This window comes from Larus michahellis, chromosome 11 (genome assembly GCF_964199755.1).
Source record: "Larus michahellis chromosome 11, bLarMic1.1, whole genome shotgun sequence".
NCBI lineage: Eukaryota > Metazoa > Chordata > Aves > Charadriiformes > Laridae > Larus > Larus michahellis.
The window spans coordinates 21,579,027-21,591,874 of NC_133906.1; the positions used below are offsets into that span (position 1 = coordinate 21,579,027).

At 60.6% G+C, this 12,848-nt stretch overlaps 3 protein-coding genes across 4 annotated transcripts; 1 reads left to right on the top strand and 2 right to left on the bottom strand.

Moving 5' to 3' along the window:
* Nucleotides 1-46: 46 nt before the first annotated feature.
* Nucleotides 47-2,844, bottom strand: NOP16 (NOP16 nucleolar protein). Its single transcript, XM_074603922.1, has 5 exons — nucleotides 2,644-2,844; nucleotides 2,330-2,444; nucleotides 1,571-1,640; nucleotides 757-863; nucleotides 47-487 (listed from the first exon to the last, which is right to left on the bottom strand). Exons 1-5 carry the CDS (start codon nucleotides 2,748-2,750, stop codon nucleotides 344-346), a joined length of 543 nt encoding a protein of 180 aa, XP_074460023.1. The 5' UTR covers nucleotides 2,751-2,844; the 3' UTR covers nucleotides 47-343.
* Nucleotides 2,845-2,926: 82 nt separating this feature from the next.
* HIGD2A (HIG1 hypoxia inducible domain family member 2A) lies at nucleotides 2,927-4,102 on the top strand. Its single transcript, XM_074603923.1, has 2 exons — nucleotides 2,927-3,111; nucleotides 3,412-4,102. Exons 1-2 carry the CDS (start codon nucleotides 2,997-2,999, stop codon nucleotides 3,576-3,578), a joined length of 282 nt encoding a protein of 93 aa, XP_074460024.1. The 5' UTR covers nucleotides 2,927-2,996; the 3' UTR covers nucleotides 3,579-4,102.
* A 3,480-nt stretch (nucleotides 4,103-7,582) lies between these two features.
* Nucleotides 7,583-12,845, bottom strand: CLTB (clathrin light chain B). Of its 2 annotated transcripts, XM_074603919.1 has the most exons (6): nucleotides 12,513-12,845; nucleotides 10,762-10,808; nucleotides 9,327-9,444; nucleotides 8,920-9,031; nucleotides 8,445-8,498; nucleotides 7,583-7,949 (listed from the first exon to the last, which is right to left on the bottom strand). In XM_074603919.1, the coding sequence occupies exons 1-6, from the start codon at nucleotides 12,694-12,696 to the stop codon at nucleotides 7,778-7,780; spliced, it is 687 nt and encodes a 228-aa protein (XP_074460020.1). In that variant the 5' UTR covers nucleotides 12,697-12,845; the 3' UTR covers nucleotides 7,583-7,777. The 2 variants fall into 2 exon arrangements, with proteins under 2 accessions (XP_074460020.1, XP_074460021.1); XM_074603920.1 differs by lacking the exon at nucleotides 8,445-8,498 and having other exon boundaries at nucleotides 12,513-12,802.
* Nucleotides 12,846-12,848: the final 3 nt, after the last annotated feature.

A 12,848-nucleotide genomic window follows, 5' to 3' on the forward strand; every position in this document is an offset into this window, starting at 1 on the left:
GAAGCGGGACTGTGCCAAGCGAGAGCCCACGGGCAAGACACTCACACCAGCTTGAGAGAGCAATTTATTTTAACAAGGCAAAAGAAGTGCTGCCTGCCGCACAGAAAGGGAGCGGCCCAGCACGTTCGGTCCCAGCGCCATAAGCCACAGCCAAGAGTCTTTCACGCCTGGTTATTACTGTCTCTGTCTGATAAAGGTCTTTCCTCATCACCAGAGCTTTTGTGTAGCTCAGCTTGCTGGTGCTGAGCCTGTAACTGTCACCTGTTTGTCAGTCCCCGCTCAGTTCAGAATATGGTCACATCAAGCTTGCACTTGCAAGCAAACCTGAAAAAAAAACCGGCAGTCACTGCACATCCATCTTTTCCTGCTTGAGTGATGCAACGAAATCCTTGTACTCCTCGGGATAGAAATTCTTGTACACGTTGATCTTTCTCTTAATCTGCTTGGGAGTATCCTGGTAGTAGTTCTTCTCGTCTCGAGCCATTTCCTGTGACGAAGGAGAGGGTAAGTCAGAGGAGCGGCCCCAAGAGCAAACACCAAACCAGCCCGGCCACGCTCCAAAGGCCCACCCAGGCCGGCTGCGATCACTGCCTGAGTCAGACAGGGATCTGGACAAGGTTCAAAGTGCCACTTCTTAACAATCTGCTGACTGCAAAACAGGATCCAGGACAGAGAGGATCAGCAATTCCCATCCTGCAGAAGAGCCAGGGGTGAATCGCTCCGGGTGCTCCTCTCTCTGGGACAGCCAGTACTCACCTTGTAGTTCTCCCCATGGTTCTGTATCATGTACCGCACGTAGTCAATGAGGTCTCGTGAGAGTGTGTTTGACTTCTTCTCGGGGAGACTGGCCTCATATTCCATCTCTAGGCAGAGGACAGAGACACCATGAAGCAGGGAGGGAAGCAAGCAGCACCTCAGAGGTCCCCAGCCTCCTCCCAAGATCAAGCCCTGCCAGTGCTGCAGAAAGGAGGTGACTCCATCTGCACAGCTCCACAGCTCGCACACGCAGGGCTGCTTCCCAGGAAAACGAACAAGACAAGAGCCCTCCACGTAGGCTGCAGGCATGCAGGCCACTGCGAGGAGTGGAGCCTTTCCGCCCGGGCTGCAGAGCGTGACTCTTCAGAGCTGCCCAGCCCACCACTAAAACATGCAGGGTACTGCAGCCACAGTTTCTTGTCACCCTGGTGCCTGGTTTCAGAGTGACAAGAGCCCCCTTGGGGCTGCAGGTAGAAATGCTGCGAAAAAAGCAGCACAGGAGACAGAGGATACACAGCAACAGCAGAGCTGCTGTTCTGGCTCCCGGCACAGCTCCGGCCTGGCTGGGAACCCCCAGCTGACTGCTGCCAGTGGGGTACTGCTCTACAAGCCCACCAGCCTGGAGAGAAAGCGCGCCCTCCCTGCCCCTGGCGCAGCACAGCCGCTAAGGACAGTCTGGCAGCACAGAAATGAGTGACAAAATAACCCACAGGGCCTTGGGAGAACCCCAAATGCAATGGCAGCGGTGCGGTTCATCAGGAAACCTGCCAAGGCTGGTGAAGCGCTCCCTGGGGAGGACGGAAGTGGCACTGACCGTTCACCACGTAGGGCTTCCGCACTATTTTTTTTCCTTGCCCTCGTCCATCGCTTTCCACCTCCATCCCCTGTGTTAAATGAGAGAGAAGGCAACTTAAGAAAAGCATGTTCAGAAGAGAGACACGTCCCCATATATTGCTCCCAAAACTGCAAACTGCTTACACAATGTCTGCAAGGACCAAAACACCTCAGCTGGCTTTAAGCAGAGCCTTATTTGCGCCATTAAGCTAGCCCATGGGCAAACCTGTTGCACGAGCAATACTGTGTGAACCGAGACAAGTGACAAACAAGGTCACGCCTGTTTTTTTTCCATGAGTGTGATGTTTCATGGGGCCACCTTTCGCAGTACCCACCAACGCAGGCAGGCTGGGCTGGCGCCGCTGTGCACAAAGAAGCTTTCTTTGTTATCAGAAGCAACTTGGCTGCCGCGTTCCCAGCCCCACCTCTCTCTGGCAAGTCCCAAGAGAATGACTGATGTTATTTATACTTGTTCTAAAATCCATTATTCCTCCGTGACACTGCAGCTCGTTCCCACGCTTGCATCTTGGCGACAAAAGCGTATTGATAAAGATAGGAGGCCCATCCGCCTACAGAGGCTGATCCAGAGCCACCTGATCCACGCTCCAAGGCGGGCTGCTCTCCACGCTGCTTTTCCCCAGCCTGTCCTGGGGAAGGGCCTGGCCTCCCACCCCCCCGAGAGGAGCAGCCGCGGCCGAGCCCCCCCTGCCCTTCCCCGGCGGGCCACGGCCACACTTACCAGCAGCTTCTTCTTGGGGATGGGGACGGCCTTGTTGGGATCCTCGGCCAGGCCCATCTCGGCCAGGTTCTGCGCCACCGACTTGGTGGGGTCCCAGGCATGGCGGATGTGCGAGCTGCGCGGGGAGAGGCACCGCCATCACGGTCACCCTCCCCGCGCGGCGGGGGGTCCCCCCTCCCCACAGCCCCCACCCAGACGTGCGGCAGGTCCCCCCCACACGCACCCCGGGGCACCCGCTCCCACACGGCGTGGCGGGCCCACGCCCGGCCCCGCGTCCCCCCGCGTGCCCACCCACGCGCCCTCCGCCGCCTCACCAGGCGATGCGCGGGGCGGCGCGGCGGCGGGCGCTGCGGTAGAGCCGCTTGCGGTTGAGATTGTAGGAGTATTTCTGCCGCCGGCTCTTCCCCTTGGCCTTCGGCATGGCGGCACCACGCTGCTGCTGCCGACCGCCGGGCCGGGCCGCGCCGCGGGGCACCACGGGAAGTGTAGTCCCGCTCCCGCAGCACCGCCCTGAGGGTCTGCCCACTGTGGACTACAGCCCCCGGCATGCCTCGCGGCGGGCTACTGGGAGCTCCCCCCTCCCCCGCGTCCATTGGCCGTGCGGCGCTTCCTGGCTACGGCAGCCGGGGAGGGCCGCGGGTGGTCACCTTCGCTGCCGGCCGCAGTCATGGCGGCCGGGCCTCCCCCGCCGCTGGAGCCCAGCCCGCTGCCCGTGTTCAGCGAGGAGGGCTTCGGGGACAAGTTCCTGCGCAAGACCCGCGAGAACCCCCTGGTGCCGCTCGGTGAGGGGGCAGGGCCGGGGGGGGAGGATGATGGGGAAGGGCCGGGGCGATGGGGGCTGGCGACGGGGGAGGGCAGCGAACAGCGGGTCGGCTCCTCATGGGCCCAAACCCGAGGGGCTGCCCTCGGGGGGGACATGTCCCTGCTTTGAGGGTGTTGTCTCACAAGCCAGCAATGCTCAGGTGCGGGGGGATGTGGGGGGAGATGTGGGGGGGGGGATGTGGGGTCAAGATGGAGGTGTGGGCCTCACCTCGCAGCCCCAGCCCTGCTCCGCTGAGCCCTCTCTCCGTCCTTCTCTGCAGGCTGCCTCTGCACGGTGGGCGTCCTGACCTACGGACTGATCAGCTTCAAGAGAGGCAACACCCGTCGGTCCCAGCTGATGATGCGGGCACGTATCCTGGCCCAGGGCTTCACCTTCGCGGCCCTCCTGGGAGGCATGGTGGTCACAGCCATGAAATCTAAAAACTGAAATCAGGAAGAGAGAAGCTGCGGACGCAGGTGTGTGCCTGCTAGCCTGTGCCGCAGCTGGCAGGGTGGATTCTGGCTGTGGATGGAGTTTTCCCAGAGACAGTTGTGGTGCCTCGGTGGAGCTCAGAGAGGCTCAGTGTTCCAGAGCACTAGAAATGCAGCTAATACACCTCTGTGATTTAACCTGAAATTTGGGCTGTGGCATTTTTTGCTTCTCCGAGAGCTTATCCTCCTGCGACACCAGAGGCTGCGCCTCACTAAGGCTCTCCACCCCCGTCAGACCTCTTGGTATTGTCACAGTCTGTTAAAATTGTGTCCTGTGGGTCATGGTCTGCACTGAGGTGTGGCTTTAGTCAGGCAGCGCACCAGCATTTGAGAAATGATCTGGCTGCGTAGGAAGGAACAGCTCTGTTTATGGCTTGATCCTGGCAGGACAGAGTTCATAAGCAGCGGGTGAGTTGTTTGGGGAGAATATGTAATCTGTTCAGTTGCAACCGGTGAGTAATAAAGTGAATTGCAGCGAGATTCTAACTGATGCTGGATTGCAGAGCATTGAGAAGCCAGAAGAGTAAACAGTGTAGGAAGGAAAGGGAGCGGGCACGGCTGCCTTGAAGCTGTGGTGGTGCAAGCAGGACACAAGAGATGTGACTCCCTGCAAAAACAAGTTGGGAGCTCACATTTGCAAAACAGGCCCTGGCTGCGTTCTCTGGGACGCGCTGCTGCTTCAGCTGCCTTTGCTGGCAAGTTGGTTCCTGCGCAGCTCGCTGCTTTTTGTGAGTTGGAACTGGCTGCTGAGCAAGCGTCCTCTTCCCGAAGGGAGCTGCAATGCCTGTGTGTCGTGACAAACATCATCACGGGCAGCTCTGAGTCCTGCTGTTGGCATTGGACCATTTGGGTCATACCGGGGGTGTTTGGTGGGCAAGGGGGCTTTGCTCTCCCACGTCAGGGCTGCACAGCAGGGAGGAAGTGGGGCCGTTGGATCTGTTTGCTGTGTGGCTGCAGCAGCTTGTACCTGCCTGTATGAGGAGAAGAAGCTGGGCTCCGCACAATTCAACGTGAATCAAGAGAAGCCACTTTAATGCATTTTAACCTGTTCTTTTATACATTATCACTAAGTGTTCACACGCTTTAGCAATCTCCAATTGGTTTCAAGCCTTGTTCATGCAGCAAGCATGCGAGCCCAGGCGGTAGCTGGTTGGTGCACTCAGATCCTGTTGACCCTGTCTGAGTCTCATCGTGTTCCCTTTATGCCGGTGAAGCCAGCGCTTTTCTTCCTCTTTTTGCTCTCCCAGGGTGACCTTAACTGGCCTTTGTTGGGGTCATTGTTCAGTCCAGGCTTTCATATGGCTGGCTCACATGGCCGTTTTCTTCTAGATACAATCCCACACCTGTAGGCAGAGAGTATCTCTGCAGGGGAAGGGGGCTAACGATGCTGCGATGCCTCCTCACTTTGAGCTGCCCGGGGCGTTTCCAGGCTTTGCCCTCTGGGTGTCTTCATGTTGGAGCCTCTGCCCCAGCCCTCCCTGGCCTGCGGTGGCTTTGCAGCCGGCCGCCTGGCAGCTGGCTCGTGCCGCTTTGCCCTTACAAGCAGCTCTGTGGGACAGGGTGAGGAGTAAACTCACTCTGCCCATGAACGAGTGCTTGGTTTTTCCCATCTGGGGAATCGTGGTGCCGGTGGCCCTTGACAAGGAGAGGGGGAAGGCTCTCACCCACCAGAGCTGATTTCTGAAACGTGAGGGTGGGGACAAGCCATCGCCGGTGCTCAGCAGGGTGAGCTCCACCTCTGCACCAGGGAGCCCAGGGCTCTGCCAGCTGCAGGGCTGTCCGCATTCCCCGTTTGGCTGCCTGCTCAGCACGTCTTTCCCAGAAGAAGCCGCTTTTGGCTCCTTCGCTAGCACTTCCAGCCCAGGACAGGGCTGCGGGAGGCAGCTGGTGGGCAGATCGACCAGTGCAATCCCTTGGCAGCCCAGGGACGGGCGCGGTGAGCTGGGGAGTAGCTCAGGCCACCTGGACAAGCACGAGCTCACGATTCCTGGGGGCAGAGCAGAGCCCCCCAGTCCTGCTGCCACCACTTCTGCCCCAGCCTAGCGCAAACCCTCTGGCCCTTCCCCTCCCTATTTTTTTGCTGTAGGATGTGGTTCTCCTCCAGCCCCATCCTTTCCACAGAAGGCTTCATGGCTGTGGGTTCTCCTAAACACACACCCGTGTGTTGCTGAAGTGGAAAGACGACAGTGCCCTGTGGGATTGTAGATGTGGTTTATTGTCACAGGTAATTTGAACAGTCACAGATACCAAAGCCGAGGGGATGTAGAACAGCTGTGGGCACGGCTCCTCGGGAGCTGGCTGCCCCTGCCTGACATGAGGGGCACAGCAGCTGGGGGACCCAGGGGCTCGGCTGCCTGCGGGGCCAGAGGGACAGAGCGCGAGGGGCGCTCCTGCCCCCAGCGCTTCCCGTTGCTCTGCAGTGAAAGGGAGAGGCAGGCAGCCAAATCCCGAGGTATCCTGCATTGGCGTCCATCCTGCGCTGCAGCAGAGCTGCCTACGCGTGCTGGAGCGCAGGGGGACAGAGTAGGAGTGATCAGCCCTACAGACAAGGGGGCGCGATCCCAGCACACAACACCAAGTGACTCCCCACGCACCCATTTCCCTTTCCAGCCCGCTGCTGAGCCCCTGCCCCAGAGCACCCCGCGAGGGCTGCAGCAGCAGGGCAGGTGACCTTCCTGGCTCACAGAGCCATAGCTGCAGGCCAGCACAGCTCTGCACACTTGCTTTATCAGCTGAGCAGGGCTCTGCAGTGAGGCTCAAGCAAATGTTTTGTGGGCTTTGCTCCATGTCCCCCCCAGCGCGCTGCTGCAAGCTCTTCCCAAGCCCCCAGTGGGCCAGAAACATGGCACAGTGCACACAGGCCTCCCCCTCTCCTGCTAGCTGGAGTTCTGCATGTTTCAAGGGCTGGGACTCCGAGCCAGAGGGGCTGGTTGCTGGTCCCACCAAGCAAAAGAGAGAAAGCTGGTGTTTGGGCAAGAAAGCTTGTGCCTTGTAGGGCAGGGAGCGCAACTGCGGCATCTCACCACACTGCCTTAGGTGTGCAAATCCAGCAGGGACCAGAGAGGAGCCCACAGAGCAGCTGCAGACAGACGCGCGGCTTGTCCAGGGACGGCACAAACCCCAGCACCAGAACTGCCCAATCCTGCTCTGGGCCCCTGGGTTAGGGAGCCGGAGGCTCAACCTGCCCCACAGCAGCTGGACCTTCCTACCTGCTTCCCTGCAAGCACACAGCCTCTGCCTCCCATCCTAGTAGCAGGGAAAGGAGCAGAGCAGAGCCAAGGGCCCCCAAAGTCTGGCACCCCACATTCCCAACTGCTGGTGGCCTTGGGGGAGGGACAGAAAACATCCTGCACACTCACCCCATGGCCCCTTCCCGGTGCCCTGCATCACCATGCTGCCTGGCACCAGCAGTCCCACAGGACAGACGGGACACAGACACTGCTACCGCTGCTCGGAGCCCTGACAGCTTTTCAGAGTGCGCAGCCAGGCTGGGGAGAGTCCTGCTGGGCTTGGGGCAATCGCTGGCAGTCCCGGCCCAGCCTGGCTGCCTGCACTTGCATTCCTCAGGCCCTGCAGCCGCGCTCCCTGCAGGACCTTGTGATGCGGAGCTGAGTCAGGGCTGTTCCTCTGCCCTCCCAGCCCCGCAGCCAGCTCTGCTCTAAACCCTGCCAGAAAGGCAGACGGGTGCCAGGGGTCCCACTAGGATCACTGCCCTGTGGCTAAGACCCAGGCCCAGACGCGGGGCTGCCATGCCTACACTCACCCAGCACCAGGACAGGCGCAGGCAGGTTTATTCCCAGCACAGGGAGGAGGTGGGGAACAGCGGGCGCTGTGTTCCCCCTCTCACCCAGCCAGGCCCCCGGGCACAACCTCTCGCAGAGCCCAGGCTGGGGGCTCTCCCCCGAACTCAGCTCTGCCACCCAGTGTCGCTTCCCGGGAAATGCCACAGTAATAAATAAGTGTAGAAAGAGACTGATGCACCTTTTAAGCAAAGGAAAACCATGGGGAGAGTTACAACCAGTGACTCGAGTGCAGCCGAGGCACACACCAGGGAGAAGGGGGCAGGCAGGGTGAGGCCCCTCATGGGCTGGCCCCACGAAGCCGCCGGTGAGCCTGGCTTTGCCCCGCTGCGCTCCAGGCCGTGACAGGCGGCAGCTAGCGGGACAGGGGCGTCTGTTTGAGGGAGATGAGCACCGAGCGCATCCGCGAGACATCCTTGCTCTGCTTGCTGCTCTTGGGGTTGAAATCACAGAGCTGGGCCACCTTCTCCCACTCAGAGCCCGGGGTTTCCTCCTTGGACTCCTTCAGAAATGCTTCCTCTGAGGCCCTGTGGAGACATTGAAGGTTGTCACTGGCAGAACCCTTTCCAAGGAGACCCTCCCCTCTGCCTGGGAACCTTTCGTGTCCCTGCTTTGTGTCCCCGCTTTCTGTCCCCTTGCTCCAGCCAATGAGCTCGACGTCCTCCGGGATCCAGAGACACACGATGCTCAAGGCTGCACTCACCCAAGACATCATTTGTCCAGGGGCACTGGGGTGTCTGCCTGCTCCCAAGACTTCTCCACCCCCAGAGCTATGCCCCAAAAGGCACAAAACCCCACGGCTTTGCCTCTTCAACCAGCCCCCACGGGGGCATTTCCAGGAGCTCCATTTGCCTCCTAAGACTCCACCATTTGGAGACGTTCAGTTGCATCGTCCTCCCTCCGGGACCTCACCAGGGCCCAGGACCTCCCAGCATCCCCCCTCCCCTTGGCTGGACAGCCCGTTCTGGGGCCAGGACCCCCAGACCCTGCGGGGCAGGATATGGTCTGTAAGTGGCACATACACATAGCCAATCACATCGGCGTCCGGCTGCTGGTAAAAGGCTTTGTCAGCGATCCTAGCCCCCGAGGCACAGACAAGAGAGAGAGCGCAGAGCAGACAGGCAGGCAGAGGGTTAGGAAGAGAGAAACAGAGAGGGGGTTAGCGTCCTCCCGCAGAGCGTGACCCACTCACCACACCAGGAAAACCTGCCCATGATGGCAGGGCTGCACAGACAGTGCCCCAACCCTGCCCCGATGTGAGGCCCACGCGGGGGGCAGCAGGCAGTGAGATCCCAGGGTGGTCCCAGCCAGGGCGGCTCTGCACAGCCACCAGAGCCACTAGAAGCCCTGGAGCCTCTCCCCTTGCCTGGCAAAGCTCTGGCCCTGTAGGGCTGGGCCCCACTGTGGGGAAAGAGGCTCCCAGACATCCCAGGAAGGCAGATCTGGCTGTACAGCAGCTCCTGTCGTAGCCCTCATGGCCATGCTACCCCGACATACCTGTTGTTTGCCCGGTTCTTCTCCATCTGCTCATTCTGACGCAGGTTCCACTCCTCCAGGTCCTTCTTGGCCTTCTCACGCCATTCCTGCTCAGTCACCTTCGATGCTGCATCTAAGGCCAGAGCAAGACAGACCCCATCAGCCAGACTGGCACCCACTGGGTCTGCTGGGCAGCCCCTCAGCAGGCAGGACAGCTGCAGCCCCCCAGGCCTGTCTAGTACTGTCTGAAAGGCACCACTGCCCCAAGGACAGCAGATCTTTGGCAGGGAACCCATGCAACGCAGCCTGGGGCATGAGACACCTCTCTGGGATGCAGCAGGGTCACTGCCAGATGAGAGACCCCAAGAGGCCCAACTGCCACGTCGCAAGGTGCCACGGGTGTGGCCACACATGGCCTTGGGTCTCACCCAGCTCCTCCAGGCGCTTCTTCTGCTCCTCCCTCCACTTGCGGATGCTCTCAGGTTCCTGGGTCAGCCGGTCAGCCTTGGCTATGGCTGCGTAGGCATCTGTGGGGCCGTTGGACTCCTGCAGGAGATGAGCACCTCGCCATCAGCACCAGCTCCTCCCACAGCCCAGCTCAGCCACCTGGAAGGGCTGGCAGCGCAGGGCAGGACTCCACGCTCCCAGCACTCACACAAGCCAAGATCGGAGGTAGGGAGGATGACACAATGGGACATCTGGGACAGTGCTGCTTAAGCTGCTGTCCCAGCTCCAGATCCTGTCACCCAGAAAGAATTCCCAGTGTTCCTCTCCTTGACTTGCTGCTCACTGCCAACACAGCTCTCGCACCCTCTGGGCAGCCCCACAGCAGAGGACAGCCACCGTTTTTGTGACGTGCTCCCCAACAGCACTGGGCTTCCCTGGCCCTGACTGGGGCTGAGGCAGCCCCAGGACTCTGCGTCGTTACAGGCTTGGCCCCAACAGACGGGGAGAGCCCAGGCAGCACCCAAGGGAGGTACCACACTCTCCACGGACACCAGCCTGCAGGCAAGAGCCTCCCTTGCTCCTCTGAGCCGAGCTGCCTGTACAGCTCCTGTCAGATCCAGCACCACGCTGGCTCAGCGCCGCTCCTAACACCCTCCACTGGCCGGGATGCCCAGCCCGACACCAAGCTCAGCAATGGGATTAAGGCTTTCCTCCGAGATCCCCAATCTAGTTAAGTCTGTCCCGTTTCTGATGTGATTATCATCCCGCAAACTAGGCACAGGCAATGCACATGCCACACTGCTGGGCACTGAGCGGGGTGAAGTGGGGGGGGCACTCAGACACAAGCTGTGCATCCTTGTCAGATGCATGCACAGCTTCTCCTGTAGACAGCAGAGCTGGCCTTCGAGCTTTCAGAAGGAGCTGAGACCCACGTGGGTGGCCCCCACGAAACACCCTTGGCCATGGGGCAAGTGAGTTTAATGGAGATGCTGCAGAGTCAGCAAAGCGAGTGTCCCACGGCAGCCATGTCCTCACTCCTGCCTCTGCCAAGAGATGCTCCTGACTGCCCCGAAGGACTCCAGGAGCTACCCAGGCTGGAGAGAGGGGGCTTCTGTAAGGGACGGAGGATTTGTCATCTGCTTTTAGGGCCTAGTCATTCGTTCAGGGCACAGGCCACCTGCAAACAGATCTGGGACAGGTCTTGAGAGGCAGGACCAATCTTCTTTGAGCAGGGGTGAGAATGGGGCAGCCAGGACTCTCACCCGAGCCCCAGGCCTTTCCAGGGGCACCATAGCTGTTCTGCAGCTGGATAGCAAACTCCAGTCAATCCTGGACGCAGAGCAGAGGAGTGCTGGCTCCATATCGACCCAGTCTCCCTTAGCACCACTGGGCCAGGATAAGGGACTGAGCTCTCACCTGAAAGACATCTCCATTGACAGTGGCTCCTCCATTCTGGAAACCAGCTAGAGAAAAAGTAAGAGAGAAAGAAAAACACAACTATGGCAGCTGCAAGTAATCCTAGAGGGGCTGCTGTTCACAAAACAGAAGCAAATCAGTTCCTGAGATTTTGGCTGTGCCATTTCCAGCCCAGCACACCCATCCACCACAGCCTCACATACATGGGCCAGGCCCAGTGGTCTCCCGTCCTTGGTGGGATTCAGCCAGCACCTCTCTCTCTCCTAGACAAGCCTCTCCAGGCACTTATGTCTTTACGGTGTTTTCACTGGTGTTTTATCTTATCTGAAGACTAAGGAAACTGTTCCAGGCATGAGGCCGGACACAGGCAGGCACACTGATTGTAGAAAGACAACCTGACCAACGCCAACCAGCAGGAAGCCAGGCAGAGGCTGCCGATGGACACAGCCAGCTGACCCAGAAGCTGTCGGCCCAGTGCCCAGCAGTGCAGGGCTGTGAAGGGAAGGCAACCCTGCCAGGGACAGAGCCCACAGGAACACTGCAGCGTGCTCCGCCAGGAGAGGAGGGCTGGCGTGTGCACCGAGGTTCTCGAAAGCCCACCTGGGGGGATGCCCCTAGGACAATCTGCAAGGTTAGGGCCGGGAATGAGGCACCACTGACACCCACAGCTGGGGTACAGCTCATCTCCCCCCCAGCCCCACAGAACTCTGAGAGCTGGCCACCAGGCCAACCCCATGCAGAGGTTCCCGCTGCTGGGAGAGAAGAGGCTTTGAAGGAGGCATACTGCAGGCCCTGAGCTCTCCCCAGTGACAACCACACGGCTTTTACCAGCCGGCTAGCTGCGGGCACGGGCAGCCGCACAGCCACGGCACAGCTCAAACAAGCACCATCCCCACAGTGCTCGCCCCCACAGTGCAGTTCCGACTACACCCAGCTCCAGCCTGTCTGACTGCATTTATCACCATGGCTGTCAACACTTCTCCAGGCCCAGATCTGCTTTTGCGGCCCTGCGTATGGAGAGGTGAAACCACTGCTGCATGGAGAGCACAAGGCGTCCCTGCAGGCCTGGGTTATGGGAAGGAGCCAGAGTATTGTGGCAGCAGCGTCCCTACGTCCATGCAGAGAGCAGACCCTGCCCCTGAAGATCAGGATTAGCACATTCTACCTGCAGGGCCTGGGACCACAATGCCACAGTGGAAATGCCTTCCATTTTGCACCCCAAAGGGCTCTCCTGCCTGTGTGGACAGTGACAGGGCTGTCACTGCTCCTTAGCTCCGCCTGGATGCCTCTCACACTGACCTAGCTGGGGGCACTCAGACATGGAGATGGGAGTCCATCCAACTGAGGGAACCCAGCCTGAGCACACGGGGGGAGAAATCACCCCACAGCTGTCATGTCCCAGCTCAGGATTCACCCCACATCCTGAGGCTTGAGAGGGAACCCCAACATCAAGCCCTTTGTCACCAAGCACAGGCCCCGGATAGTCCTTACGGGAAGGCAGGCCTGATCCACTGGGGAAACCCTGCTGCCCGCCCACTGGGGGTGCAGCATGGACCCCATCACCCACTGGGGATGCAGGGCATCCCGCGGGGAACCCCAGCCCCGCGGGGAGGGGAGCCTGGAGGGGAACCCCTGCCTGCCGTGGGTACAAAGTCCTCCTTTACACCCATGGGGATGGCACGACAGCCCGCTCCGTGCCCGCCGGGCGCGCAGCCAGCGGACCCCCCGGGCAGGCCCGGCGCGGCGCTCACCCGGTTCCGGCGGGGCCGCCTGCCCGGCCGGGGCGGTGGCCGATTCGCCGTCGGTCGGCCCGAACCCCTCGTCGTTCTCGATGACGGCGATCTCGCTCTCCTGCTGGGCCAGGAAGGCGGCGGCCGGGTCCTCCTCGGCGCCGGCCCCCTCGGACGAGGAAAAGAAGCCGAAGTCGTCGGCCATGGCCCGGCCCGTCCGCCGCGCTCGCGCTCCGGCTGCTCGGCTGGGCTGGGCCCGAGTGGGCCCGGGCGGAGCTGTCACTGCGGCGGCGGGCGGGGCGGCCGCCTTGACATCAGCGACGGGGCGGCCCCGCCGGCCGCGTCCCGCTTCCCCGC

Bases quoted from the DNA above. Each gene is read 5' to 3' on its own strand.
- NOP16 (XM_074603922.1), bottom strand. From the start codon at position 2,750: ATGCCGAAGGCCAAGGGGAAGAGCCGGCGGCAGAAATACTCCTACAAT. The intron at 2,445-2,643 runs GTGAGGCGGCGG...CTCCCCGCGCAG, and splicing joins GCCGCCCCGCGCATCGCCTG to CTCGCACATCCGCCATGCCT. The intron at 1,641-2,329 runs GTAAGTGTGGCC...CATTTAACACAG, and splicing joins TCCCCAAGAAGAAGCTGCTG to GGGATGGAGGTGGAAAGCGA.
- HIGD2A (XM_074603923.1), top strand. From the start codon at position 2,997: ATGGCGGCCGGGCCTCCCCCGCCGCTGGAGCCCAGCCCGCTGCCCGTG. The intron at 3,112-3,411 runs GTGAGGGGGCAG...CCTTCTCTGCAG, and splicing joins GAACCCCCTGGTGCCGCTCG to GCTGCCTCTGCACGGTGGGC.
- CLTB (XM_074603919.1), bottom strand. From the start codon at position 12,696: ATGGCCGACGACTTCGGCTTCTTTTCCTCGTCCGAGGGGGCCGGCGCC. The intron at 10,809-12,512 runs GTGAGCGCCGCG...CTTTTTCTCTAG, and splicing joins GGCGGCCCCGCCGGAACCGG to CTGGTTTCCAGAATGGAGGA. The intron at 9,032-9,326 runs GTGAGACCCAAG...CTCTGGCCTTAG, and splicing joins GAAGCGCCTGGAGGAGCTGG to ATGCAGCATCGAAGGTGACT.